Genomic DNA, 26389 nt, shown 5'->3' with positions numbered 1-26389 from the left:
ATCTCCCCTTAACCTCCTCTGCTCTAAGGAGAACAATCTCAGCTTCTCTAGCCTCTCCACGTAACTGAAGTACCTCATCCTTGGATCTATTCTAGTAAATCTCCTCTGCACCCTCTCCAAAGAGGCCACTTGGCCAGAATACCTGTGCTCACACTGACTTTTATTTCTGTTCCAGTGATTAAAACAGGCGAGAGCGGCCTGACTGTGTTCAGACTGCTGACCAAAGACAACCAATGGGCGTGGGTCCAAGCAAACGCAAGACTGGTGTACAAAAATGGAAAACCGGATTATATCATAGCAACGCAGAGGCCTTTAGTGTGAGTTACCTGGCCAAAAGGTTGTTCAACCTGTCACTGTCATCCTTCCTTTCTTGCTACTTGATTCCCTTTCAGTGTTGCATTCTCCTTCTTTGGTTCTTAAAGAATATACCGGTGTTACATTTCCTATTGTTTGTAATGTAGAGCAACAAAAGCTGTTCACTTGTCAAATAATCATTTGTGGGCATATAGACTGCAACCTGAGTGGTTGTTAAAGCTTTTAAAACGAAGAAAATGCAAGATACAGAGGAGACTGTGTGACGCAGTGGGTTACAAAACTTTTCTCTCAGCTTTGTAACCCGGGTTTCAGTTAGCCAGACAGATGGGATAGAAGATTTGTCTGTCTTTCTGGCCGACCGGGAGAGGGAATTCTTCTCCACGATCCCTTCCGAATGTGGGTGGGATCATGAATGAGAATGATGGAAAATTTGCTCCGACCGTGATTTTCCTTCCCCTGCCCCCACTAGTATTGCCACTGATCGCTGCTTCCCCGCTGCATGCAAATAACAGCAAGGGGGTTGCAGGTCCCAGATCCCTGATGGAATAAAAGACCCGGAGTTCCCCTCGTGAAGGGAGAGGGCCTTGTAGCGGCCTCCTACAATTTTGCCGGGAGGCCTCCGTACATATGATTTGAGCAACAACCCAGGAAAATGGGTTGGGGTTGTGATGGATACAGAGGGACAGATCCAACTCTGCCCTGAAGCGGAGAACTCCCACCTCCCCCCGCCCTTCTGAAGGCGTGGCTGAAGCTAGAATACGTGATCAGGGCAATTGGTGCCCTCAGTACCTTTGCGAGCGGCCATTCTTCCTGTGAATCTGGATAGTGGGCTATTCTTGGAGGCATCACAGACGAGCCTTTCTCAGTGTGCCCACGAAATAGAGAGGGCAGGGACCACTGCATTGAAAGGTGGTGATAACCCTGCCCCTCCCTGCTCTCCCAACCCAGGGGCACTGACGCCACTTGTAATAATCCCATTTACCACTCCAGCTGAGATCATCTAATTTAGAACAGATCAGGGATCAAACCTGGGTCCTTCGGCGTCACTATGACCCAGTGTTACACCACACAGTGTATTTATGCACTGACCCATCAGGAAAGCTGGACTTGCTCAACTCACAATCTCAACCCAGTTGATACAGGTGTTCAGCACAAGAACTGTCCATAGTTTTTGGCCTTGTTTAAACAAAAATGGAAAGAATAGTTGATGTGGTCAACATGGTTGCCAGACCAGTGCGGCAGGGGTTGTTAGCCTGGCTCTTGGGTTGTGAATATTGAGTCTGACTGGTGGGGAATCTGAACTGCTTCTAACCATTACAATACATGACCTGGGAGTGCTCAAATGTTGTGCAATGTTATGTTTCCAGCACTGACGTCCCTCACAGTTAGATTCACCTCACCCCCTTTTTTTAAACAAACCACAAATGAAGTACATCACATTGCCATAGAAACCCTAACGGTTTGTTCATTAAAATAGATCAAGGTGTGTCGAGTTATTCTACTTTTTTTTTCCTCAGTTTTTCCCTCCTCATCTTCTCATGAAAGACCCCGATTCCTTCTTGGGCTATGGGTCCAACAGATGCCATATTTTATGTGTGAGCCTAGACACCGAGTATCAGTAGGCTGCCCAGCCATGGAGGGCATCACAACCCACCCTAATACAATTCTTCATCCTATGCTTATACAAGCTCACTTTCCAGCAAGGATCACTTGACAAGTGATCAAAAGCAGGAACCCTGGCTAATTTTCCCCCCTCCGTAACACAGGGATACTGAGGGATATGATTGTGCCTCTACCTCCATGTTAGCTAAGATCAGCTAACTCAACGTAGACTACGGATGAAACTTGGGATCGTCTCAGCCTGCGTGGCTGAGTATCGCAACATGTGGTATATTTTCAATGAGCCATTGGGGGAGCTCCAACTGAGGTTCTTGATGTTTTGCTTTGATACATTTTCCAAATACTGAGCGGATATCTCCACTTGAAGCCTAATCTAAGGCCCACTTGGTATTTTAAGCATACTCATAAACACTGAAGTGACTGATTTTTTTTTTTGTTCTTCTTTCCACTTTACACAGTGGCGAGGAAGGAGGGGAAGAGCTCCGAAAACGTTCACTACATCTGCCATTCACCTTCGCGACAGGCGAGGCGTTGCTCTACCAAACGGCCTGTTCCATTCCGGGGCTCCCTGACCCATTGCAGGCAAAAGGAAAAAACACTAGAGGTAAAAAGAACGTGTCGAACAAAACCGAGCTGGAACAGAAAAATGTGGATCCCAGTTCCCTTCTGGGCGCAATGATGCAACAGGATGAGTCCGTATATGTCTGCCATGCCGCACCTGAGCCCAAATATTCCTACAGCAGCAGTTTCTTCAGCGAGGCTGGCGACTCTGGATGCACAGCAAGAGAAAACTGGCATTTGGTTCCCAATGATGCAAGTGAGCTCAACCAGCAAGAAGCCAATGCTGGGCAACTTGATCCCTTGTCGTCCACGTTGGACTCCCTCAACCTGGTTGGTGATGACAATTGTTTAAATAGCGATTTATTCAGTGCGCTAGAAAATCTGGGACTTGGTGCGGAAGACTTGGAGCTCCTCCTATTTGATGAGAGGATGGTGAGGGTGGAAACGAACCCTGAATATGTCCCATCGTTAAATGACATTTTGACAAATAATGAAATCTTGTCCTATGTCCATGACTCAATTATAATTAAAAACGATCAGGAGCTCCTTGGAAACCAGCAAACTTATCCATTATCAGATTGTTCCCAAACTCCGGCTACAAACCCTTTGATGTATTCATCCAAACCCTCAGGAAAAGAGTCTCAGTATTCCTCCCAGCACTTCCATCAGCACCAGGACACATTGCATTCAGCCCAACAGATGCTGCAGCAGCAAGACCTCCCGCCACATGCCCAACAGAATGACCAGCCCTGGGGTCAGCACTTACAGTCCAGTAATGGACTCCAGTCTCAAGCAACCCAGGAGGAGCCCATCCTTCAGCAGCAACAGCAGCTAAAAATGCACCTGCACACCCAGTGCCAGTTCAAACCAAAAGTCGATGAGCAAGTTCTAGTCAATGGAATGAATTCTCGCTGTCCGACAAATTTACAATTGAGCGCCTATCACCAGTGGCAAAATTATAGTTGCCCGTCGGCAGTCGATCAGCCGATTTCATACAAACCGGATCACTTCGCTGGCTACGATGTTAGTCAAAACCTGGATTCTTACCAACAGCCACAGACAATGTGTCCGCCTTTTGCTCCAAATGCGATCACCCCGAGCACGGATTGTCATATGGGCGGGGCACCGTATATGGAGTTAACGATGAACGGAGGAACTGGTGACGATAGCCAGTACCACGGTTTTCTTGCTACATCTTCCACTTATCAGACCTTCCCACAGAAGCAGCAGGTTCAAGGAACTCCTTTCTGCCAGTACCAGCCCGTGAATCCTTCCAGTAACCAATTTGTGGATCTGTGTTCTCAGCCGCTGCAACCTATGGTGGACCCTTATGGGTTGTTTCCATCATCTGTATCCCAGGACAATATCCACGAGGTAACCAAATTCAAGCTTCCATTTTGCTGACAGTCTTATTTTACTTGTGTCTGTTTGGGAAGGAAACTGGTGGTTCCAGGGGGCGGTATAGACCGAGATGATCAAATAGTCCACAGGGGACAGGAACATGATTGCCTGGAGGGTAGCAGACCAGAGTTAAATAGCGGACTTGTGAGAATGGATGCGCATTCCGGAGTGTGCTTGATAACATTTGGGGATTCGGGAGAATTCCTGCAGAACTTTTCTTCGGGAGCTAAACCAAATTGTAGAGTTCATGGCAGGAAATATTGCACGTGGCCTATAGAATGACCCATCTTGATGGGCAAAATGCTTTTTCTAATTACCAAGTTACTTTTGTTCTGAATTTAACCTGAAGTAGATATACTGGCAGAGGCTGACCGATATAAAGAAGCTACTCAAGCAGGACATTTCCATTGTAAGCAGGACGTCTCCTTTGTGTGGATGATTGAATGGAATACTAATTTCTCTCCATGATTTCCAATGGGCTGACCTGCTGGTTTAAGAAGACAGCTAAATCTTGTCCATCCAGTTAGGCAGAAAAACGGGGCAATTTAAACCTAACTTGCCAGTCAGGAAACTGCTGGGATTTACACCCTGTCCGATATTACTCCATTGACAGCATTGCACCTGGTCCCGTCAGTTTCCCAACATGCGAGTTAGGTTAAAATTGCCCCGAGTCTCTTAGTAGTTCAGCCAACTGTGTGACTCAGTTAAAAACTAAATATGATGTCGCCAAGGGAGCAAGTAGATGAGGAAAAGGAGTGGGACAAAGACAGATCCTGGGGAACTCCAAAGGTGACGGGGTACAGGGTCGGGAAGAGAAGCCATTGGTAAAGGTGCTTTGGCTACAATCAGATGGGCGAGAGTGGGACCAATCAAGGGAAGTCCGACCGAGCCGGACAACAGAAGAGGGGAGGATGGCGTGGTCAACCATGTCAAAGGTATAGGAGGACGATGAGGAATAGTGCCCCTTGGTCACAGTTATAGAGAATGTAATTTGTGACTTTGGTTCGGACAGTTTTAGTGCTGTGAGAGGGGCGGAAACCTGACTGGAGAGGTTCAAACGGAGTTGAGGGAGAGACAGGTACAGATTTAGGAAGCAGCAACACATTCAAGAACTTTGGAGAGGAAAAGGAGGTTGGAGATGGGGTGACAATTTGCAAAGGCAGAGGGGTGAGGGTTTTTTTGAGAAGGGGGTGAGGACAGTGGTTTTGAAAGGGAGGGGGTCAGTACCTGAGGAGAGGGAACCATTTACAATGTCAGCAAGCATGGGGGTCAGGAGGGGAAGTTGAGTGGTCAGCAGTTTAGGGGGAATAGGGTCGAGAGAGCAGGAGGTGGGTCTGATGGTTGAGATGAGCTCGGGAAGGGGGAAGAGGACAGGCAAAAACCAGTTGGTCTATCAAGCCTGTCCCATCCTGGCATAGTGACCCCACTGTATCCCGGCTGTAGTGCTGACGACGTGTGCTCCAGAACTAGCTCTGCCTCTAGCCAAGCTGTTCCAGTACAGCTACAACACTGGCATCTGCCCGACAATGTGGAAAATTGCCCAGGTATGTCCTGTCCACAAAAAGCAAGACAAATCCAATCCGACCAATTACCACCCCATCAGTCTACTCTCAATCATCAGCAAAGTGATGGAAGGTGTCGTAGACAGTGCTATCAAGCGGCACTTACTCACCAATAATAACCTGCTCACCAATGCTCAGTTTGGGTTCAGCCAGGACCACTCGGCTCCAGACCTCATTACAGCCTTGGTCCAAATATGGACAAAAGAGCTGAATTCCAGAGGTGAGGTGAGAGTGACTGCCCTTGACATCAAGGCAGCATCTGACCGAGTGTGGCATCAAGGAGCCCTAGTAAAATTGAAGTTAATGGGAATCAGGGGGAAAACTCTCCAGTGGCTGGAGTCATACCTAGCACAAAGGAAGATGGTAGTGGTTGTTGTAGGCCAATCATCTCAGCCCCAGGGCATTGCTGCAGGAGTTCCTCAGGGCAGTGTCCTAGGCCCAACCATCTTCAGCTGCTTCATCAATGACCTTCCCTCCATCATAAGGTCAGAAATGGGGATGTTCGCTGATGATTGCACAGTGTTCGGTTCCATTCGCAAACCCTCAAATAATGAAGCAGTCCGAGCCCGCATGCAGCAAGACCTGGACAACATCCAGGCTTGGACTGATAAGTGGCAAGTAACATTTGCGCCAGGCAATGACCATCTCCAACGAGAGAGAGTCTAACCACCTCCCCTTGACATTCAACGGCATTACCATCGCCGAATCCCCCACCATCAACATCCCGGGGGTCACCATTGACCAGAAGCTTAACTGGACCAGCCATATAAATACTGTGGCTACAAGAGCAGGTCAGAGGCTGGGTATTCTGCGGCGAGTGACTCACCTCCTGACTCCCCAAAGCCCTTCCACCATCTACAAGGCACAAGTCAGGAGTGTGATGGAATACTCTCCACTTGCCTGGATGAGTGTAGCTCCAACAACACTCAAGAAGCTCGACACCATCCAGGACAAAGCAGCCTGCTTGATTGGCACCCCATCCACTACCCTAAACATTCACTCCCTTCACCACCGGCGCACCGTGGCTACAGTGTGTACCATCCACAGGATGCACAGCACCAACTCGCCAAGGCTTCTTCGACAGCACCTCCCAAACCTGCGACCTCTACCACCTAGAAGGACGAGCAGCAGGTACATGGGAACAACACCACCTGCACGTTCCCCTCCAAGTCACACACCATCCCGACTTGGAAATATATCGGCGTTCCTTCATAGTCACTGGGTCAAAATCCTGGAACTCCCTTCCTAACAGCACTGTGGGAGAACCTTCACCACACGGACTGCAGAAGTTCAAGGCGGCGGCTCACCACCACCTTCTCAAGGGTAATTAGGGATGGGCAATAAATGCCGGCCTCGCCAGCGACGCCCACATCCCATGAACAAATTTAAAACATTTTTTTAAAATGACCTTTAACATCCTCCGTCCTCCACAGTCATGTAGGCTCTTGAGTGAGGCGAAAAAAAAACCTGAGGTCAATTTAAGGGGACAAAGATTCTGGGAAAAGATGTCCTGCTTAACTGGGTGTGCAGATTGTGGCAGCCTTACTAAAGCACGCGATTGGTCCATAGGAAATCATTGTGAGAAATCGATTCAAAGCTGGGGAGACCGAAAAAGAAGGGTAGCTGAGATACCCAGCTCTGTTAGTGTGCTGGTAGAGCAGCTGAGTGTCCCAGTTAATGGAAATGCTGGAGAGTTGGCAAACAGAAGGTGGCTTTCACTCGGGTGTCCATTTAAACAGTTTCTACTATATCTCAGTTTTCAAACACAATCAATTTGATAGGTTAATTATTTAGTACCACTCGAGGGTGAGTGGGCCAGCATTGGTCTCTATCCCCTTAACGTATTGTGTATTCACTTATCATCCTTTTCTATTCTGTGGAATTAATACTAAATCTAGCGTAACCACGTATGTCCAGAATTGCCTTTCCCTAATATGGGAAAAATGCTGCTGCTGCTGTTGGCACTAAACTATGTAAAATTATCTGAGACAGCTACTGGAGCCTCGGTGTCTCAGGCTGGAAGGGGGTCCCCACTTGTGATCGCCACTTATTGACCCCTGCTGGAAAGTCCATGTGTAATAGAATCTCACAGCACAGAAGGAGGCCATTCAGCACAAGATGCCTGTGCCAGCTCTTTGAAAGAGCTATCCAATTAGTCCCACTCCCATGCTCTTTCCCCATAGCCCTGCAATGTTTCTTTTTCAAGTATATAAATATATATATACATATCCAATTGCCCTTTGAAAGTTACCGTTGAATCTGTTACCTCCACCACCATTCTAGATCATAACAAATCACTGCTTAAAAATATTTCTTCTCATCTCCCTCTGGTTCTTTTGCCAATTATCTTAAATCTGTGTCCTCTGGCTATCGACCTGCCTGCCATTGGAAAAGTTTCTCTCTATTTACTCTATCAAAACCCCTCATAATTTTGAACAACTCTATTAAATCTCCCCTTAACCTTTTTAGTGTCAGGTGAACTTGGTTGTATGTTCCCCCCACCTCCACCCCATAGTTTAATAACCTGCCAACACTCATTGTCTAGATTTGCCCACGATGAATGGCCATTTGCGTGAGGTATCAGAGAGCTGTTAACCATGGAACTGCATTCTAATAAGTTAGCGCATTCAGGAAAGGAGGTGACAAAAATGGAATTAAATGTCACCTCCATCTGCTGACTAGAAAGATCCTATGTGAAATGATTCTGGGGGTAATCTCAATCCAGTCCCTGTTGGGCAAGGGCCTACCATACCAGCTCAGCACTAATTAATCTCACTGAAGAGAGGCCCAAAGGATGGTTAGTGTGGGATGTTTTAAATTATCACAGTACGGGGTGCTCTTTTGAAGTTGAGATAGTATTAAACCTGATCTAGAAATTCTTGTTCGGACAGTGTGGAGGGAGCTTCACTCTGCATCTAACCTATGCTGTACTTGAACTGGAAGTGTTCTAGTTTAATGTTCCATTCTCCAATAGTAACATCTGTCTCTCATGAGCAAATATTATTCAACATTGAAACGGTGACGCAAATGGCAGAAAGAAATCCCATCCTGTACACGACTTGATTTAAATAAGGTTTATTGAACCTATTTAGACCCGGTTGAAATCAGGTTATACATGTTGCACAATTACAATTTTGACTTTCAGATGGGAGTCCATTTCATGCGATCGATGGTAAACCTCATCGGCCGCACTTCTTACTTTAAACGATCCAACCCGTCTGGACCGATGATGTTGTAGAACCACCAAAATGTGATTTTTAGAATTTAAAAAAATCATTCTTGGCATGTGGGCATCTCTGGCAAGGTTGGCATTTATTGCCCATCCCTAGTTGCCCTTGAGAAGGTGGCGGTGGGCTTTCTTCTTGAACCGCTGTAGCCCACGTGGTGAAGGTTCTCCCACAGTGCTGTTAGGTCAGGAGTTCCAGGATTTTGACCCAGCAACATTGAAGTAATGGCGATATATTCTAAGTCGGGATGGTGTGTTACTTTGAGGGGAACTTGAAAGCGATGGTCTTCCCAAGCAGCTGCTGACCTTGTCCTTCTAGGTGGTAGAGGTCGCGGGTTTGGAAGGTGCTGTCGAAGAATCCTTGGCGAATTGCTGCAGTGCATCCTGTGGATGGTACACACTGCAGCCACTGTGCGCCGGTGGTGAAGGGAGTGAATGTTTAGGGTGGTGGATGGTGTGCCAATCAAGCGGGCTGCTTTGTCCTGGATGGTGTCGAGTTTCTTGAGTGTTGTTGGAGCTGCACTCATCCAGGCAAGTGGAGAGTATTCCATCACACTCCTGACTTGTGCCTTGTAGGTGCTGGAAAGGCTTTGGGGAGTCAGGAGGTGAGTCACTCACCGCAGAATACCCAGCCTCTGACCTGCTCTGGTAGTCACGGCGTTTATGTAGTTGGTCCAGTTAAGTTTCAGTCCAGTTGAATGTACAGGTCAGTCACCTGGTGTACCTGTAAACGCAGGGAATTAGCCCCCCTGCATTTTTATTCAATAGCTATCAGACCTCTACGTTATTTTATGGACTCCAGTACGATCTTCACATCACTGAAATGGTTAAAGGCAAAGTGGGGAATGTACAGGCCGCTCTCGCTAAACAGATACTGTAAAAGCACCTTTTAATTCTTTATGGTAAAAGCATAGCTTATTTCGATAAAGAAAGACGCATGTGAGAAGTGCAGTAACATTTACCTCCTCATATGGTGGTGATTATCAGCCGACAGTACGGGTGGGCTAATCTGAAGTCTTCCTACACTCGCACGCACCCAAGAGGGAAGACATTGTCATAACACACCGAATAACAGGCTTTTAACACTACTTATTTAAATAGCAACTCTTCAATCAACCTTCTGCATTTAATGAGATTATTTAAATTAGATAAAGTTAATGCCCCAAGTGACGTCTGGAACCCATTATCCATAAAGAGTTGGAGTAATGATGAAGTACAGATATGTAGGGGTAGATCTTAACTTTTGGGCGTCCGACCAGCAGAGCGCACCACGGTTCTGGCTGTTCCTGCCGGCGGGAGTTGCGGGCCATCGCCGCAGGTTGGGGGGTGGGTGGTGGGGAGGGGCCTATAAGGACCGTTGATGAGGCTGCTCTATGCCAGGACACGTGAGCGGACTATGCACAGCGCATGCTCTGCCCATGCGTCCCATAAAATTTCAGTCCAGGGTGGGGGGCCTACCTACGTCATAGTACCTCAATTTGCATAGTAAAGAGTGCTTACCGCCTGAAACAACCACTTTGGGGATGGCCCCTTTAAAGATGGCAGTGACCGGAGCGAGGTGGTAAGTCTGCTGTCCCCATTCCGATGCTGTTACTGCCCTGTTAAAGCAGTGTTCAGCTCGTTGAAATCGGCCCCATAATCTTGGGTAGTTTAATGTTACCAGGCACTGTTCAGTGGGGGCCTGCTCCGAGAGGCAATGATTCACACTGGGTTACAACTCCATGGGCAGGCAGGGGCACAACTGTATTGTTCCCTCTCCCAAGTGGCATTCTTCACACTTGGGCCTCGATAGTAAACAACTCTGGGCTACTTTATAGCCCAGTCTGATCTTGCCCTCTCCCAGTATCTAAACGTACAGTTCTTTTCAGCTGAGAGTCACTGGACTGTGGTCAGGGGCCAGAACGTTGCCGAATGCTACGGTCAATTGTAGCACTCGCTACTGCTCCCCGACCGAACTAGGACCCAGGGGAGCAAATTTACTTTAAAAATGGGGCATTCTCATTAATTAAAATTTTTACGACACAATTAATAGAATCTTAATCTAAAAGTAATTACAGGAAAATAAATGATATTTGGGTTTATCCATATCACATCCCCACAAGCCACCTCAACGGTCATTCTGCCCCCATCCTTCACAGGTAATCTCCCTCTAAACAACTCCCACCACTACACAGGTAATCTCCCTCTAAACAACTCCCACCAGTTCACAGGTAATCTCCCTCTAAACAACTCCCACCAGTTCACAGGTAATCTCCCTCCAAACAACTCCCACCACCACAGAGGTAATCTCCCTCTAAACAACTCCCACCAGTTCACAGGTAATCTCCCTCTAAACAACTCCCACCAGTTCACAGGTAATCTCCCTCTAAACAACTCCCACCAGTTCACAGGTAATCTCCCTCTAAACAACTCCCACCAGTTCACAGGTAATCTCCCTCCAAACAACTCCCACCAGTTCACAGGTAATCTCCCTCTAAACAACTCCCACCAGTTCACAGGTAATCTCCCTCTAAACAACTCCCACCAGTTCACAGGTAATCTCCCTCTAAACAACTCCCACCAGTTCACAGGTAATCTCCCTCTAAACAACTCCCACCAGTTCACAGGTAATCTCCCTCCAAACAACTCCCACCAGTTCACAGGTAATCTCCCTCTAAACAACTCCCACCAGTTCACAGGTAATCTCCCTCTAAACAACTCCCACCAGTTCACAGGTAATCTCCCTCTAAACAACTCCCACCAGTTCACAGGTAATCTCCCTCTAAACAACTCCCACCAGTTCACAGGTAATCTCCCTCCAAACAACTCCCACCAGTTCACAGGTAATCTCCCTCTAAACAACTCCCACCAGTTCACAGGTAATCTCCCTCTAAACAACTCCCACCAGTTCACAGGTAATCTCCCTCTAAACAACTCCCACCAGTTCACAGGTAATCTCCCTCTAAACAACTCCCACCACTACACAGGTAATCTCCCTCTAAACAACTCCCACCAGTTCACAGGTAATCTCCCTCTAAACAACTCCCACCAGTTCACAGGTAATCTCCCTCGAAACAACTCCCACTAGTTCACAGGTAATCTCCCTCCAAACAACTCCCACCAGTTCACAGGTAATCTCCCTCGAAACAACTCCCACCAGTTCACAGGTAATCTCCCTCTAAACAACTCCCACCAGTTCACAGGTAATCTCCCTCTAAACAACTCCCACTAGTTCACAGGTAATCCCCCTCCAAACAACTCCCACCACTACACAGGTAATCTCCCTCCAAACAACTCCCACCAGTTCACAGGTAATCTCCCTCTAAACAACTCCCACCAGTTCACAGGCAATCTCCCTCGAAACAACTCCCACCAGTTCACAGGTAATCTCCCTCTAAACAACTCCCACCAGTTCACAGGTAATCTCCCTCTAAACAACTCCCACCAGTTCACAGGTAATCTCCCTCCAAACAACTCCCACCAGTTCACAGGTAATCTCCCTCTAAACAACTCCCACCAGTTCACAGGTAATCTCCCTCGAAACAATTCCCACCACGACACAGGTAATCTCCCTCTAAACAACTCCCACCAGTTCACAGGTAATCTCCCTCTAAACAACTTCCACCACGACACAGCTAATCTCCCTCTAAACAACTCCCACCACTACACAGGTAATCTCCCTCTAAACAACTCCCACCAGTTCACAGGTAATCTCCCTCGAAACAACTCCCACCACGACACAGGTAATCTCCCTCTAAACAACTCCCACCAGTTCACAGGTAATCTCCCTCCAAACAACTCCCACCACGACACAGGTAATCTCCCTCTAAACAACTCCCACCAGTTCGCAGGTAATCTCCCTCTAAACAACTCCCACCAGTTCACAGGTAATCTCCCTCGAAACAACTCCCACCACGACACAGGTAATCTCCCTCTAAACAACTCCCACCAGTTCACAGGTAATCTCCCTCTAAACAACTTCCACCACGACACAGGTAATCTCCCTCTAAACAACTCCCACCAGTTCACAGGTAATCTCCCTCGAAACAACTCCCACCACGACACAGGTAATCTCCCTCGAAACAACTCCCACCAGTTCACAGGTAATCTCCCTCTAAACAACTCCCACCAGTTCACAGGTAATCTCCCTATAAACAACTCCCACCACTACACAGGTAATCTCCCTCTAAACAACTCCCACCAGTTCACAGGTAATCTCCCTCTAAACAACTTCCACCACGACACAGGTAATCTCCCTCTAAACAACTCCCACCAGTTCACAGGTAATCTCCCTCGAAACAACTCCCACCACGACACAGGTAATCTCCCTCTAAACAACTCCCACCAGTTCACAGGTAATCTCCCTCTAAACAACTCCCACCAGTTCACAGGTAATCTCCCTCTCAACAACTCCCACCAGTTCACAGGTAATCTCCCTCTAAACAACTCCCACCAGTTCACAGGTAATCTCCCTCCAAACAACTCCCACCACGACACAGGTAATCTCCCTCCAAACAACTCCCACCAGTTCACAGGTAATCTCCCTCTAAACAACTCCCACCAGTTCACAGGTAATCTCCCTCGAAACAACTCCCACCAGTTCACAGGTAATCTCCCTCTAAACAATTCCCACCAGTTCACAGGTAATCTCCCTCCAAACAACTCCCACCAGTTCACAGGTAATCTCCCTCTAAACAACTCCCACCAGTTCACAGGCAATCTCCCTCCAAACAACTCCCACCAGTTCACAGGCAATCTCCCTCCAAACAACTCCCACCAGTTCACAGGCAATCTCCCTCCAAACAACTCCCACCAGTTCACAGGTAATCTCCCTCCAAACAACTCCCACCACAACACAGGTAATCTCCCTCCAAACAACTCCCACCAGTTCACAGGCAATCTCCCTCTAAACAACTCCCACCACTACACAGGTAATCTCCCTCCAAACAACTCCCACCAGTTCACAGGCAATCTCCCTCCAAACAACTCCCACCAGTTCACAGGTAATCTCCCTCCAAACAACTCCCACCAGTTCACAGGCAATCTCCCTCTAAACAATTCCCACCAGTTCACAGGTAATCTCCCTCTAAACAACTCCCACCAGTTCACAGGTAATCTCCCTCTAAACAACTCCCACCAGTTCACAGGTAATCTCCCTCTAAACAACTCCCACCAGTTCACAGGTAATCTCCCTCTGAACAACTCCCACCAGTTCACAGGTAATCTCCCTCCAAACAACTCCCACCAGTTCACAGGCAATCTCCCTCTAAACAACTCCCACCAGTTCACAGGTAATCTCCCTCTAAACAACTCCCACCACTACACAGGTAATCTCCCTCTAAACAATTCCCACCAGTTCACAGGTAATCTCCCTCCAAACAACTCCCACCACTACACAGGTAATCTCCCTCTAAGCAATTCCCACCAGTTCACAGGTAATCTCCCTCTAAACAACTCCCACCACTACACAGGCAATCTCCCTCTAAACAACTCCCACCAGTTCACAGGTAATCTCCCTCTAAACAACTCCCACCACTACACAGGTAATCTCCCTCTAAACAACTCCCACCAGTTCACAGGTAATCTCCCTCTAAACAACTCCCACCAGTTCACAGGCAATCTCCCTCTAAACAACTCCCAGCAGTTCACAGGTAATCTCCCTCCAAACAACTCCCACCACTACACAGGTAATCTCCCTCCAAACAACTCCCACCAGTTCACAGGTAATCTCCCTCTAAACAACTCCCACCAGTTCACAGGTAATCTCCCTCCAAACAACTCCCACCACTACACAGGTAATCTCCCTCCAAACAACTCCCACCAGTTCACAGGTAATCTCCCTCTAAACAACTCCCACCAGTTCACAGGTAATCTCCCTCCAAACAACTCCCACCAGTTCACAGGTAATCTCCCTCTAAACAACTCCCACCAGTTCACAGGTAATCTCCCTCGAAACAACTCCCACCAGTTCACAGGTAATCTCCCTCTAAACAATTCCCACCAGTTCACAGGTAATCTCCCTCCAAACAACTCCCACCAGTTCACAGGTAATCTCCCTCGAAACAACTCCCACTAGTTCACAGGTAATCTCCCTCCAAACAACTCCCACCAGTTCACAGGTAATCTCCCTCCAAACAACTCCCACCAGTTCACAGGTAATCTCCCTCCAAACAACTCCCACCAGTTCACAGGTAATCTCCCTCTAAACAACTCCCACCAGTTCACAGGTAATCTCCCTCTAAACAACTCCCACCAGTTCACAGGTAATCTCCCTCTAAACAACTCCCACCAGTTCACAGGTAATCTCCCTCTAAACAATTCCCACCAGTTCACAGGTAATCTCCCTCCAAACAACTCCCACCAGTTCACAGGTAATCTCCCTCTAAACAACTCCCACCAGTTCACAGGCAATCTCCCTCCAAACAACTCCCACCAGTTCACAGGCAATCTCCCTCCAAACAACTCCCACCAGTTCACAGGCAATCTCCCTCTAAACAACTCCCACCACTACACAGGTAATCTCCCTCCAAACAACTCCCACCAGTTCACAGGCAATCTCCCTCCAAACAACTCCCACCAGTTCACAGGTAATCTCCCTCCAAACAACGCCCACCAGTTCACAGGCAATCTCCCTCCAAACAACTCCCACCAGTTCACAGGCAATCTCCCTCTAAACAACTCCCACCAGTTCACAGGTAATCTCCCTCCAAACAACTCCCACCAGTTCACAGGTAATCTCCCTCCAAACAACTCCCACCAGTTCACAGGCAATCTCCCTCCAAACAACTCCCACCAGTTCACAGGTAATCTCCCTCCAAACAACTCCCACCAGTTCACAGGTAATCTCCCTCCAAACAACTCCCACCAGTTCACAGGCAATCTCCCTCCAAACAACTCCCACCAGTTCACAGGCAATCTCCCTCCAAACAACTCCCACCAGTTCACAGGCAATCTCCCTCCAAACAACTCCCACCAGTTCACAGGCAATCTCCCTCCAAACAACTCCCACCAGTTCACAGGTAATCTCCCTCTAAACAACTCCCACCAGTTCACAGGTAATCTCCCTCCAAACAACTCCCACCAGTTCACAGGTAATCTCCCTCCAAACAACTCCCACCAGTTCACAGGTAATCTCCCTCTAAACAACTCCCACCAGTTCACAGGTGATCTCCCTCTAAACAACTCCCACCAGTTCACAGGTAATCTCCCTCCAAACAACTCCCACCACTACACAGGTAATCTCCCTCTAAACAACTCCCACCAGTTCACAGGTAATCTCCCTCTAAACAACTCCCACCACTACACAGGTAATCTCCCTCTAAACAATTCCCACCAGTTCACAGGTAATCTCCCTCCAAACAACTCCCACCACTACACAGGTAATCTCCCTCTAAGCAATTCCCACCAGTTCACAGGTAATCTCCCTCTAAACAACTCCCACCACTACACAGGCAATCTCCCTCTAAACAACTCCCACCAGTTCACAGGTAATCTCCCTCTAAACAACTCCCACCACTACACAGGTAATCTCCCTCTAAACAACTCCCACCAGTTCACAGGTAATCTCCCTCTAAACAACTCCCACCAGTTCACAGGCAATCTCCCTCTAAACAACTCCCAGCAGTTCACAGGTAATCTCCCTCCAAACAACTCCCACCACTACACAGGTAATCTCCCTCCAAACAACTCCCACCAGTTCACAGGTAATCTCCCTCTAAACAACTCCCACCAGTTCACAGGTAATCTCCCTCCAAACAACTCCCACCACTACACAGGTAATCTCCCTCCAAACAACTCCCACCAGTTCACAGGTAATCTCCCTCCAAACAACTCCCACCAGTTCACAGGTAATCTCCCTCCAAACAACTCCCACCACTACACAGGTAATCTCCCTCTAAACAACTCCCACCAGTTCACAGGTAATCTCCCTCTAAACAACTCCCACCAGTTCACAGGTAATCTCCCTCCAAACAACTCCCACCAGTTCACAGGTAATCTCCCTCTAAACAACTCCCACCAGTTCACAGGTAATCTCCCTCGAAACAACTCCCACCAGTTCACAGGTAATCTCCCTCTAAACAATTCCCACCAGTTCACAGGTAATCTCCCTCCAAACAACTCCCACCAGTTCACAGGTAATCTCCCTCTAAACAACTCCCACTAGTTCACAGGTAATCTCCCTCCAAACAACTCCCACCAGTTCACAGGTAATCTCCCTCCAAACAACTCCCACCAGTTCACAGGTAATCTCCCTCCAAACAACTCCCACCAGTTCACAGGTAATCTCCCTCTAAACAACTCCCACCAGTTCACAGGTAATCTCCCTCTAAACAACTCCCACCAGTTCACAGGTAATCTCCCTCTAAACAACTCCCACCAGTTCACAGGTAATCTCCCTCTAAACAATTCCCACCAGTTCACAGGTAATCTCCCTCCAAACAACTCCCACCAGTTCACAGGTAATCTCCCTCTAAACAACTCCCACCAGTTCACAGGCAATCTCCCTCCAAACAACTCCCACCAGTTCACAGGCAATCTCCCTCCAAACAACTCCCACCAGTTCACAGGCAATCTCCCTCTAAACAACTCCCACCACTACACAGGTAATCTCCCTCCAAACAACTCCCACCAGTTCACAGGCAATCTCCCTCCAAACAACTCCCACCAGTTCACAGGTAATCTCCCTCCAAACAACGCCCACCTGTTCACAGGCAATCTCCCTCCAAACAACTCCCACCAGTTCACAGGCAATCTCCCTCTAAACAACTCCCACCAGTTCACAGGTAATCTCCCTCCAAACAACTCCCACCAGTTCACAGGTAATCTCCCTCCAAACAACTCCCACCAGTTCACAGGCAATCTCCCTCCAAACAACTCCCACCAGTTCACAGGTAATCTCCCTCCAAACAACTCCCACCAGTTCACAGGTAATCTCCCTCCAAACAACTCCCACCAGTTCACAGGTAATCTCCCTCCAAACAACTCCCACCAGTTCACAGGTAATCTCCCTCTAAACAACTCCCACCAGTTCACAGGTGATCTCCCTCTAAACAACTCCCACCAGTTCACAGGTAATCTCCCTCTAAACAACTCCCACCACTACACAGGTAATCTCCCTCCAAACAACTCCCACCAGTTCACAGGCAATCTCCCTCTAAACAATTCCCACCAGTTCACAGGTAATCTCCCTCCAAACAACTCCCACCAGTTCACAGGTAATCTCCCTCTAAACAACTCCCACCAGTTCACAGGTCATCTCACTCTAAACAACTCCCACCCGTTCACAGGTAATCTCCCTCCAAACAACTCCCACCAGTTCACAGGTAATCTCCCTCTAAACAACTCCCACCAGTTCACAGGTCATCTCACTCTAAACAACTCCCACCCGTTCACAGGTAATCTCCCTCCAAACAACTCCCACCAGTTCACAGGTAATCTCCCTCCAAACAACTCCCACCAGTTCACAGGTAATCTCCCTCCAAACAACTCCCACCAGTTCACAGGTAATCTCCCTCCAAACAACTCCCACCAGTTCACAGGTAATCTCCCTCCAAACAACTCCCACCACGACACAGGTCATCTCCCTCCAAACAACTCCCACCACGACACAGGTAATCTCCCTCCAAACAACTCCCACCACTACACAGGTAATCTCCCTCTAAACAACTCCCACCAGTTCACAGGTAATCTCCCTCTAAACAACTCCCACCACTACACAGGTAATCTCCCTCCAAACAACTCCCACCAGTTCACAGGTAATCTCCCTCGAAACAACTCCCACCACGACACAGGTAATCTCCCTCCAAACAACTCCCACCACGACACAGGTAATCTCCCTCTAAACAAGTCCCACCACTACACAGGTAATCTCCCTCGAAACAACTCCCACCAGTTCACAGGTAATCTACCTCGAAACAACTCCCACCAGTTCACAGGTAATCTCCCTCTAAACAACTCCCACCAGTTCACAGGCAATCTCCCTCTAAACAATTGCCACCAGTTCACAGGTAATCTCCCTCCAAACAACTCCCACCAGTTCACAGGTCATCTCCCTCTGAACAACTCCCACCAGTTCACAGGTAATCTCCCTCCAAACAACTCCCACCAGTTCACAGGTAATCTCCCTCCAAACAACTCCCACCAGTTCACAGGTAATCTCCCTCCAAACAACTCCCACCAGTTCACAGGTAATCTCCCTCCAAACAACTCCCACCAGTTCACAGGTAATCTCCCTCTAAACAACTCCCACCAGTTCACAGGTGATCTCCCTCTAAACAACTCCCACCAGTTCACAGGTAATCTCCCTCTAAACAACTCCCACCAGTTCACAGGTAATCTCCCTCTAAACAATTCCCACCAGTTCACAGGTAATCTCCCTCCAAACAACTCCCACCACGACACAGGTAATCTCCCTCTAAACAACTCCCACCACTACACAGGTAATCTCCCTCTAAACAACTCCCACCAGTTCACAGGTAATCTCCCTCTAAACAATTCCCACCAGTTCACAGGTGATCTCCCTCTAAACAACTCCCACCAGTTCACAGGTAATCTCCCTCTAAACAACTCCCACCAGTTCACAGGTAATCTCCCTCTAAACAACTCCCACCAGTTCACAGGTAATCTCCCTCTAAACAACTCCCACCAGTTCACAGGTAATCTCCCTCCAAACAACTCCCACCAGTTCACAGGTAATCTCCCTCCAAACAACTCCCACCAGTTCACAGGTAATCTCCCTCGAAACAACTCCCACCAGTTCACAGGTAATCTCCCTCTAAACAACTCCCACCAGTTCACAGGTAATCTCCCTCCAAACAACTCCCACCACTACACAGGTAATCTCCCTCCAAACAACTCCCACCACTACACAGGTAATCTCCCTCTAAACAACTCCCACCAGTTCACAGGTAATCTCCCTCCAAACAACTCCCACCAGTTCACAGGTAATCTCCCTCGAAACAACTCCCACCAGTTCACAGGTAATCTCCCTCTAAACAACTCCCACCAGTTCACAGGTAATCTCCCTCCAAACAACTCCCACCACAACACAGGTAATCTCCCTCCAAACAATTCCCACCAGTTCACAGGTAATCTCCCTCTAAACAACTCCCACCAGTTCACAGGTAATCTCCCTCCAAACAACTCCCACCAGATCACAGGTAATTTCCCTCTAAACAACTCCCACCAGTTCACAGGTAATCTCCCTCTAAACAACTCCCACCAGTTCACAGATAATCTCCCTCCAAACAACTCCCACCACGACACAGGTAATCTCCCTCTAAACAACTCCCACCAGTTCACAGGTAATCTCCCTCCAAACAACTCCCACCAGTTCACAGGTAATCTCCCTCCAAACAACTCCCACCACAACACAGGTAATCTCCCTCCAAACAATTCCCACCAGTTCACAGGTAATCTCCCTCTAAACAACTCCCACCAGTTCACAGGTAATCTCCCTCCAAACAACTCCCACCACAACACAGGTAATCTCCCTCCAAACAATTCCCACCAGTTCACAGGTAATCTCCCTCTAAACAACTCCCACCACTACACAGGCAATCTCCCTCTAAACAACTCCCACCACTACACAGGTAATCTCCCTCTAAACAACTCCCACCAGTTCACAGGTCATCTCCCTCCAAACAACTCCCACCAGTTCACAGGTAATCTCCCTCTAAACAACTCCCACCAGTTCACAGGTAATCTCCCTCTAAACAACTCCCACCAGTTCACAGGTCATCTCCCTCCAAACAACTCCCACCAGTTCACAGGTAATCTCCCTCCAAACAACTCCCACCAGTTCACAGGTAATCTCCCTCTAAACAACTCCCACCAGTTCACAGGTAATCTCCCTCTAAACAACTCCCACCAGTTCACAGGTAATCTCCCTCCAAACAACTCCCACCACAACACAGGTCATCTCCCTCCAAACAATTCCCACCAGTTCACAGGTAATCTCCCTCGAAACAACTCCCACCAGTTCACAGGTAATCTCCCTCCAAACAACTCCCACCACAACACAGGTAATCTCCCTCCAAACAATTCCCACCAGTTCACAGGTAATCTCCCTCTAAACAACTCCCACCACTACACAGGTAATCTCCCTCTAAACAACTCCCACCAGTTCACAGGTAATCTCCCTCTAAACAACTCCCACCACGACACAGGTAATCTCCCTCCAAACAACTCCCACCAGTTCACAGGTAATCTCCCTCCAAACAATTCCCACCAGTTCACAGGTAATCTCCCTCGAAACAATTCCCACCAGTTCACAGGTAATCTCCCTCTAAACAACTCCCACCAGTTCACAGGTGATCTCCCTCTAAACAACTCCCACCACTACACAGGTAATCTCCCTCTAAACAATTCCCACCAGTTCACAGGTAATCTCCCTCCAAACAACTCCCACCAGTTCACAGGCAATCTCCCTCCAAACAACTCCCACCAGTTCACAGGCAATCTCCCTCTAAACAATTCCCACCAGTTCACAGGTAATCTCCCTCTAAACAACTCCCACCAGTTCACAGGTGATCTCCCTCTAAACAACTCCCACCACTACACAGGTAATCTCCCTCTAAACAATTCCCACCAGTTCACAGGTAATCTCCCTCTAAACAATTCCCACCAGTTCACAGGTAATCTCCCTCTAAACAACTCCCAATGGTTCACAGGTAATCTCCCTCCAAACAACTCCCACCAGTTCACAGGTAATCTCCCTCCAAACAACTCCCACCACGACACAGGTAATCTCCCTCGAAACAACTCCCACCACTACACAGGTAATCTCCCTCTAAACAACTCCCACCAGTTCACAGGTAATCTCCCTCCAAACAACTCCCACCAGTTCACAGGTAATCTCCCTCCAAACAACTCCCACCAGTTCACAGGTAATCTCCCTCTAAACAACTCCCACCACTACACAGGTAATCTCCCTCTAAACAACTCCCACCACTACACAGGTAATCTCCCTCCAAACAACTCCCACCACTACACAGGTAATCTCCCTCCAAACAACTCCCACCACTACACAGGTAATCTCCCTCGAAACAACTCCCACCAGTTCACAGGTAATCTCCCTCCAAACAACTCCCACCAGTTCACAGGTAATCTCCCTCCAAACAACTCCCACCAGTTCACAGGCAATCTCCCTCTAAACAACTCCCACCACTACACAGGTAATCTCCCTCCAAACAACTCCCACCAGTTCACAGGTAATCTCCCTCCAAACAATTCCCACCAGTTCACAGGTAATCTCCCTCTAAACAACTCCCACCACTACACAGGTAATCTCCCTCCAAACAATTCCCACCAGTTCACAGGTAATCTCCCTCCAAACAACTCCCACCAGTTCACAGGTAATCTCCCTCCAAACAACTCCCACCAGTTCACAGGTAATCTCCCTCCAAACAACTCCCACCAGTTCACAGGTAATCTCCCTCTAAACAACTCCCACCAGTTCACAGGTAATCTCCCTCTAAACAACTCCCATCAGTTCACAGGTAATCTCCCTCTAAACAATTCCCACCAGTTCACAGGTAATCTCCCTCCAAACAACTCCCACCAGTTCACAGGTAATCTCCCTCTAAACAATTCCCACCAGTTCACAGGTAATCTCCCTCCAAACAACTCCCACCACTACACAGGTAATCTCCCTCTAAACAACTCCCACCAGTTCACAGGTAATCTCCCTCTAAACAACTCCCACCAGTTCACAGGTAATCTCCCTATAAACAACTCCCACCAGTTCACAGGTAATCTCCCTCTAAACAACTCCCACCAGTTCACAGGTAATCTCCCTCTAAACAATTCCCACCAGTTCACAGGTAATCTCCCTCCAAACAACTCCCACCAGTTCACAGGTAATCTCCCTCTAAACAATTCCCACCAGTTCACAGGTAATCTCCCTCCAAACAACTCCCACCACTACACAGGTAATCTCCCTCTAAACAACTCCCACCAGTTCACAGGTAATCTCCCTCTAAACAACTCCCACCAGTTCACAGGTAATCTCCCTCCAAACAACTCCCACCACAACACAGGTAATCTCCCTCTAAACAATTCCCACCAGTTCACAGGTCATCTCCCTCTAAACAACTCCCACCAGTTCACAGGTAATCTCCCTCCAAACAACTCCCACCACAACACAGGTAATCTCCCTCTAAACAACTCCCACCAGTTCACAGGTAATCTCCCTCTAAACAACTCCCACCACGACACAGGTAATCTCCCTCCAAACAACTCCCACCAGTTCACAGGTAATCTCCCTCCAAACAATTCCCACCAGTTCACAGGTAATCTCCCTCTAAACAATTCCCACCAGTTCACAGGTAATCTCCCTCTAAACAACTCCCACCAGTTCACAGGTGATCTCCCTCTAAACAACTCCCACCACTACACAGGTAATCTCCCTCTAAACAATTCCCACCAGTTCACAGGTAATCTCCATCTAAACAATTCCCACCAGTTCACAGGTAATCTCCCTCCAAACAACTCCCACCAGTTCACAGGTAATCTCCCTCCAAACAACTCCCACCACGACACAGGTAATCTCCCTCGAAACAACTCCCACCACTACACAGGTAATCTCCCTCTAAACAACTCCCACCAGTTCACAGGTAATCTCCCTCCAAACAACTCCCACCAGTTCACAGGTAATCTCCCTCCAAACAACTCCCACCAGTTCACAGGTAATCTCCCTCTAAACAACTCCCACCACTACACAGGTAATCTCCCTCTAAACAACTCCCACCACTACACAGGTAATCTCCCTCCAAACAACTCCCACCACTACACAGGTAATCTCCCTCCAAACAACTCCCACCACTACACAGGTAATCTCCCTCGAAACAACTCCCATCAGTTCACAGGTAATCTCCCTCCAAACAACTCCCACCAGTTCACAGGTAATCTCCCTCCAAACAATTCCCACCAGTTCACAGGTAATCTCCCTCTAAACAACTCCCACCACTACACAGGTAATCTCCCTCCAAACAATTCCCACCAGTTCACAGGTAATCTCCCTCCAAACAACTCCCACCAGTTCACAGGTAATCTCCCTCCAAACAACTCCCACCAGTTCACAGGTAATCTCCCTCCAAACAACTCCCACCAGTTCACAGGTAATCTCCCTCTAAACAACTCCCACCAGTTCACAGGTAATCTCCCTCTAAACAACTCCCATCAGTTCACAGGTAATCTCCCTCTAAACAATTCCCACCAGTTCACAGGTAATCTCCCTCCAAACAACTCCCACCAGTTCACAGGTAATCTCCCTCTAAACAATTCCCACCAGTTCACAGGTAATCTCCCTCCAAACAACTCCCACCACTACACAGGTAATCTCCCTCTAAACAACTCCCACCAGTTCACAGGTAATCTCCCTCTAAACAACTCCCACCAGTTCACAGGTAATCTCCCTATAAACAACTCCCACCAGTTCACAGGTAATCTCCCTCTAAACAACTCCCACCAGTTCACAGGTAATCTCCCTCCAAACAACTCCCACCAGTTCACAGGCAATCTCCCTCTAAACAACTCCCACCACTACACAGGTAATCTCCCTCTAAACAACTCCCACCACTACACAGGTAATCTCCCTCCAAACAACTCCCACCAGTTCACAGGTAATCTCCCTGCAAACAACTCCCACCAGTTCACAGGTAATCTCCCTCTAAACAACTCCCACCACTACACAGGTAATCTCCCTCCAAACAACTCCCACCAGTTCACAGGTAATCTCCCTCCAAACAACTCCCACCACTACACAGGTAATCTCCCTCTAAACAACTCCCACCAGTTCACAGGTAATCTCCCTCCAAACAACTCCCACCACTACACAGGTAATCTCCCTCTAAACAACTCCCACCAGTTCACAGGTAATCTCCCTTTCAACAACTCCCACCAGTTCACAGGTAATCTCCCTCTAAACAACTCCCACCAGTTCACAGGTAATCTCCCTCCAAACAACTCCCACCACTACACAGGTAATCTCCCTCTAAACAACTCCCACCAGTTCACAGGTAATCTCCCTTTAAACAACTCCCACCAGTTCACAGGTAATCTCCCTCTAAACAACTCCCACCAGTTTACAGGTAATCTCCCTCTAAACAACTCCCACCAGTTTACAGGTAATCTCCCTCTAAACAACTCCCACCAGTTCACAGGTAATCTCCCTCTGAACAACTCCCACCAGTTCACAGGTAATCTCCCTCCAAACAACTCCCACCAGTTCACAGGTAATCTCCCTCTAAACAACTCCCACCAGTTCACAGGCAATCTGCCATCCAGCTCTCCCTCCTTCTCTCCTCCCAGTCCACAGAGTCATTCTACCTTCTTGGACCATCTCCTTACTGCTGGCCCTTGCTGCCGCCCATCCTCACATTGCTGCTTCGTTCCGAGATCAAACTCTGTGTTGCGGGCTGGAATTCCTGACTTACGGTGAGGTCAAGAATTTGCACTTTCAGCACAGGGTCTGGTCATTGGATATGAGCTGCAGCAGTAAGAAGTACATCAGTGAATGGAGCACAGCTGATGTTCCATCCGAGGTGATAAAAAGTGTACGCAAAAATCAAACCTGCGATCTTCCTCGTGAGCCGGCTCGGTACCCCCGATGCACTGAGCATTCAGGGAACTCAGACTGCAAGCAAGGATGTGAGTTACAGCCTCAAGACTCATAGCTGTAAACAATTTTACAACACCAAGTTATAGTCCAACGATTTTATTTTTAATCCCGCAAGCTTTCGGGGGCTTTCCCCTTCCTCAGTCGGTGTGGAGGGAGTTGTTTAGAGGGAGATTACCTGTGAACTGGTGGGAGTTGTTTGGAGGGAGATTACCTGTGAACTGGTGGGAGTTGTTTAGAGGGAGATTACCTGTGAACTGGTGGGAGTTGTTTAGAGGGAGATTACCTGTGAACTGGTGGGAGTTGTTTAGAGGGAGATTGCCTGTGAACTGGTGGGAGTTGTTTAGAGGGAGATTACCTGTGTAGTGGTGGGAGTTGTTTAGAGGGAGATTACCTGTGAACTGGTGGGAGTTGTTTGGAGGGAGATTACCTGTGTAGTGGTGGGAGTTGTTTGGAGGGAGATTACCTGTGAACTGGTGGGAGTTGTTTGGAGGGAGATTACCTGTGAACTGGTGGGAGTTGTTTAGAGGGAGATTGCCTGTGTAGTGGTGGGAGTTGTTTCGAGGGAGATTACCTGTGTAGTGGTGGGAGTTGTTTGGAGGGAGATTACCTGTGAACTGGTGGGAGTTGTTTAGAGGGAGATTACCTGTGAACTGGTGGGAGTTGTTTAGAGGGAGATTGCCTGTGTAGTGGTGGGAGTTGTTTAGAGGGAGATTACCTGTGTAGTGGTGGAAGTTGTTTAGAGGGAGATTACCTGTGTCGTGGTGGGAGTTGTTTAGAGGGAGATTACCTGTGTCGTGGTGGGAGTTGTTTGGAGGGAGATTACCTGTGAACTGGTGGGAGTTGTTTAGAGGGAGATTACCTGTGAACTGGTGGGAGTTGTTTAGAGGGAGATTACCTGTGAACTAGTGGGAGTTGTTTAGAGGGAGATTACCTGTGAACTGGTGGGAGTTGTTTAGAGGGAGATTACCTGTGAACTGGTGGGAGTTGTTTGGAGGGAGATTACCTGTGAACTGGTGGGAGTTGTTTGGAGGGAGATTACCTGTGAACTGGTGGGAGTTGTTTAGAGGGAGATTACCTGTGAACTGGTGGGAGTTGTTTAGAGGG

General features: G+C 48.1%; 1 protein-coding gene across 1 annotated transcript in view; it reads left to right on the top strand.

Annotated features, from left to right (window-relative positions):
• LOC137323889 (aryl hydrocarbon receptor-like) overlaps positions 1-26389 on the top strand; it is a 181548-nt gene that overhangs the window by 143968 nt on the left and 11191 nt on the right. The window contains exons 9-10 of the mRNA XM_067987936.1: positions 176-317; positions 2394-3870. Coding sequence (XP_067844037.1) covers positions 176-317; positions 2394-3870 — 1619 coding nt within the window. The remainder of the gene's footprint in view (positions 1-175; positions 318-2393; positions 3871-26389) is intronic.

This window comes from Heptranchias perlo, chromosome 7, assembly GCF_035084215.1.
Source record: "Heptranchias perlo isolate sHepPer1 chromosome 7, sHepPer1.hap1, whole genome shotgun sequence".
Lineage (NCBI taxonomy): Eukaryota > Metazoa > Chordata > Chondrichthyes > Hexanchiformes > Hexanchidae > Heptranchias > Heptranchias perlo.
This window is presented reverse-complemented; position numbering and strand designations above follow the sequence as displayed.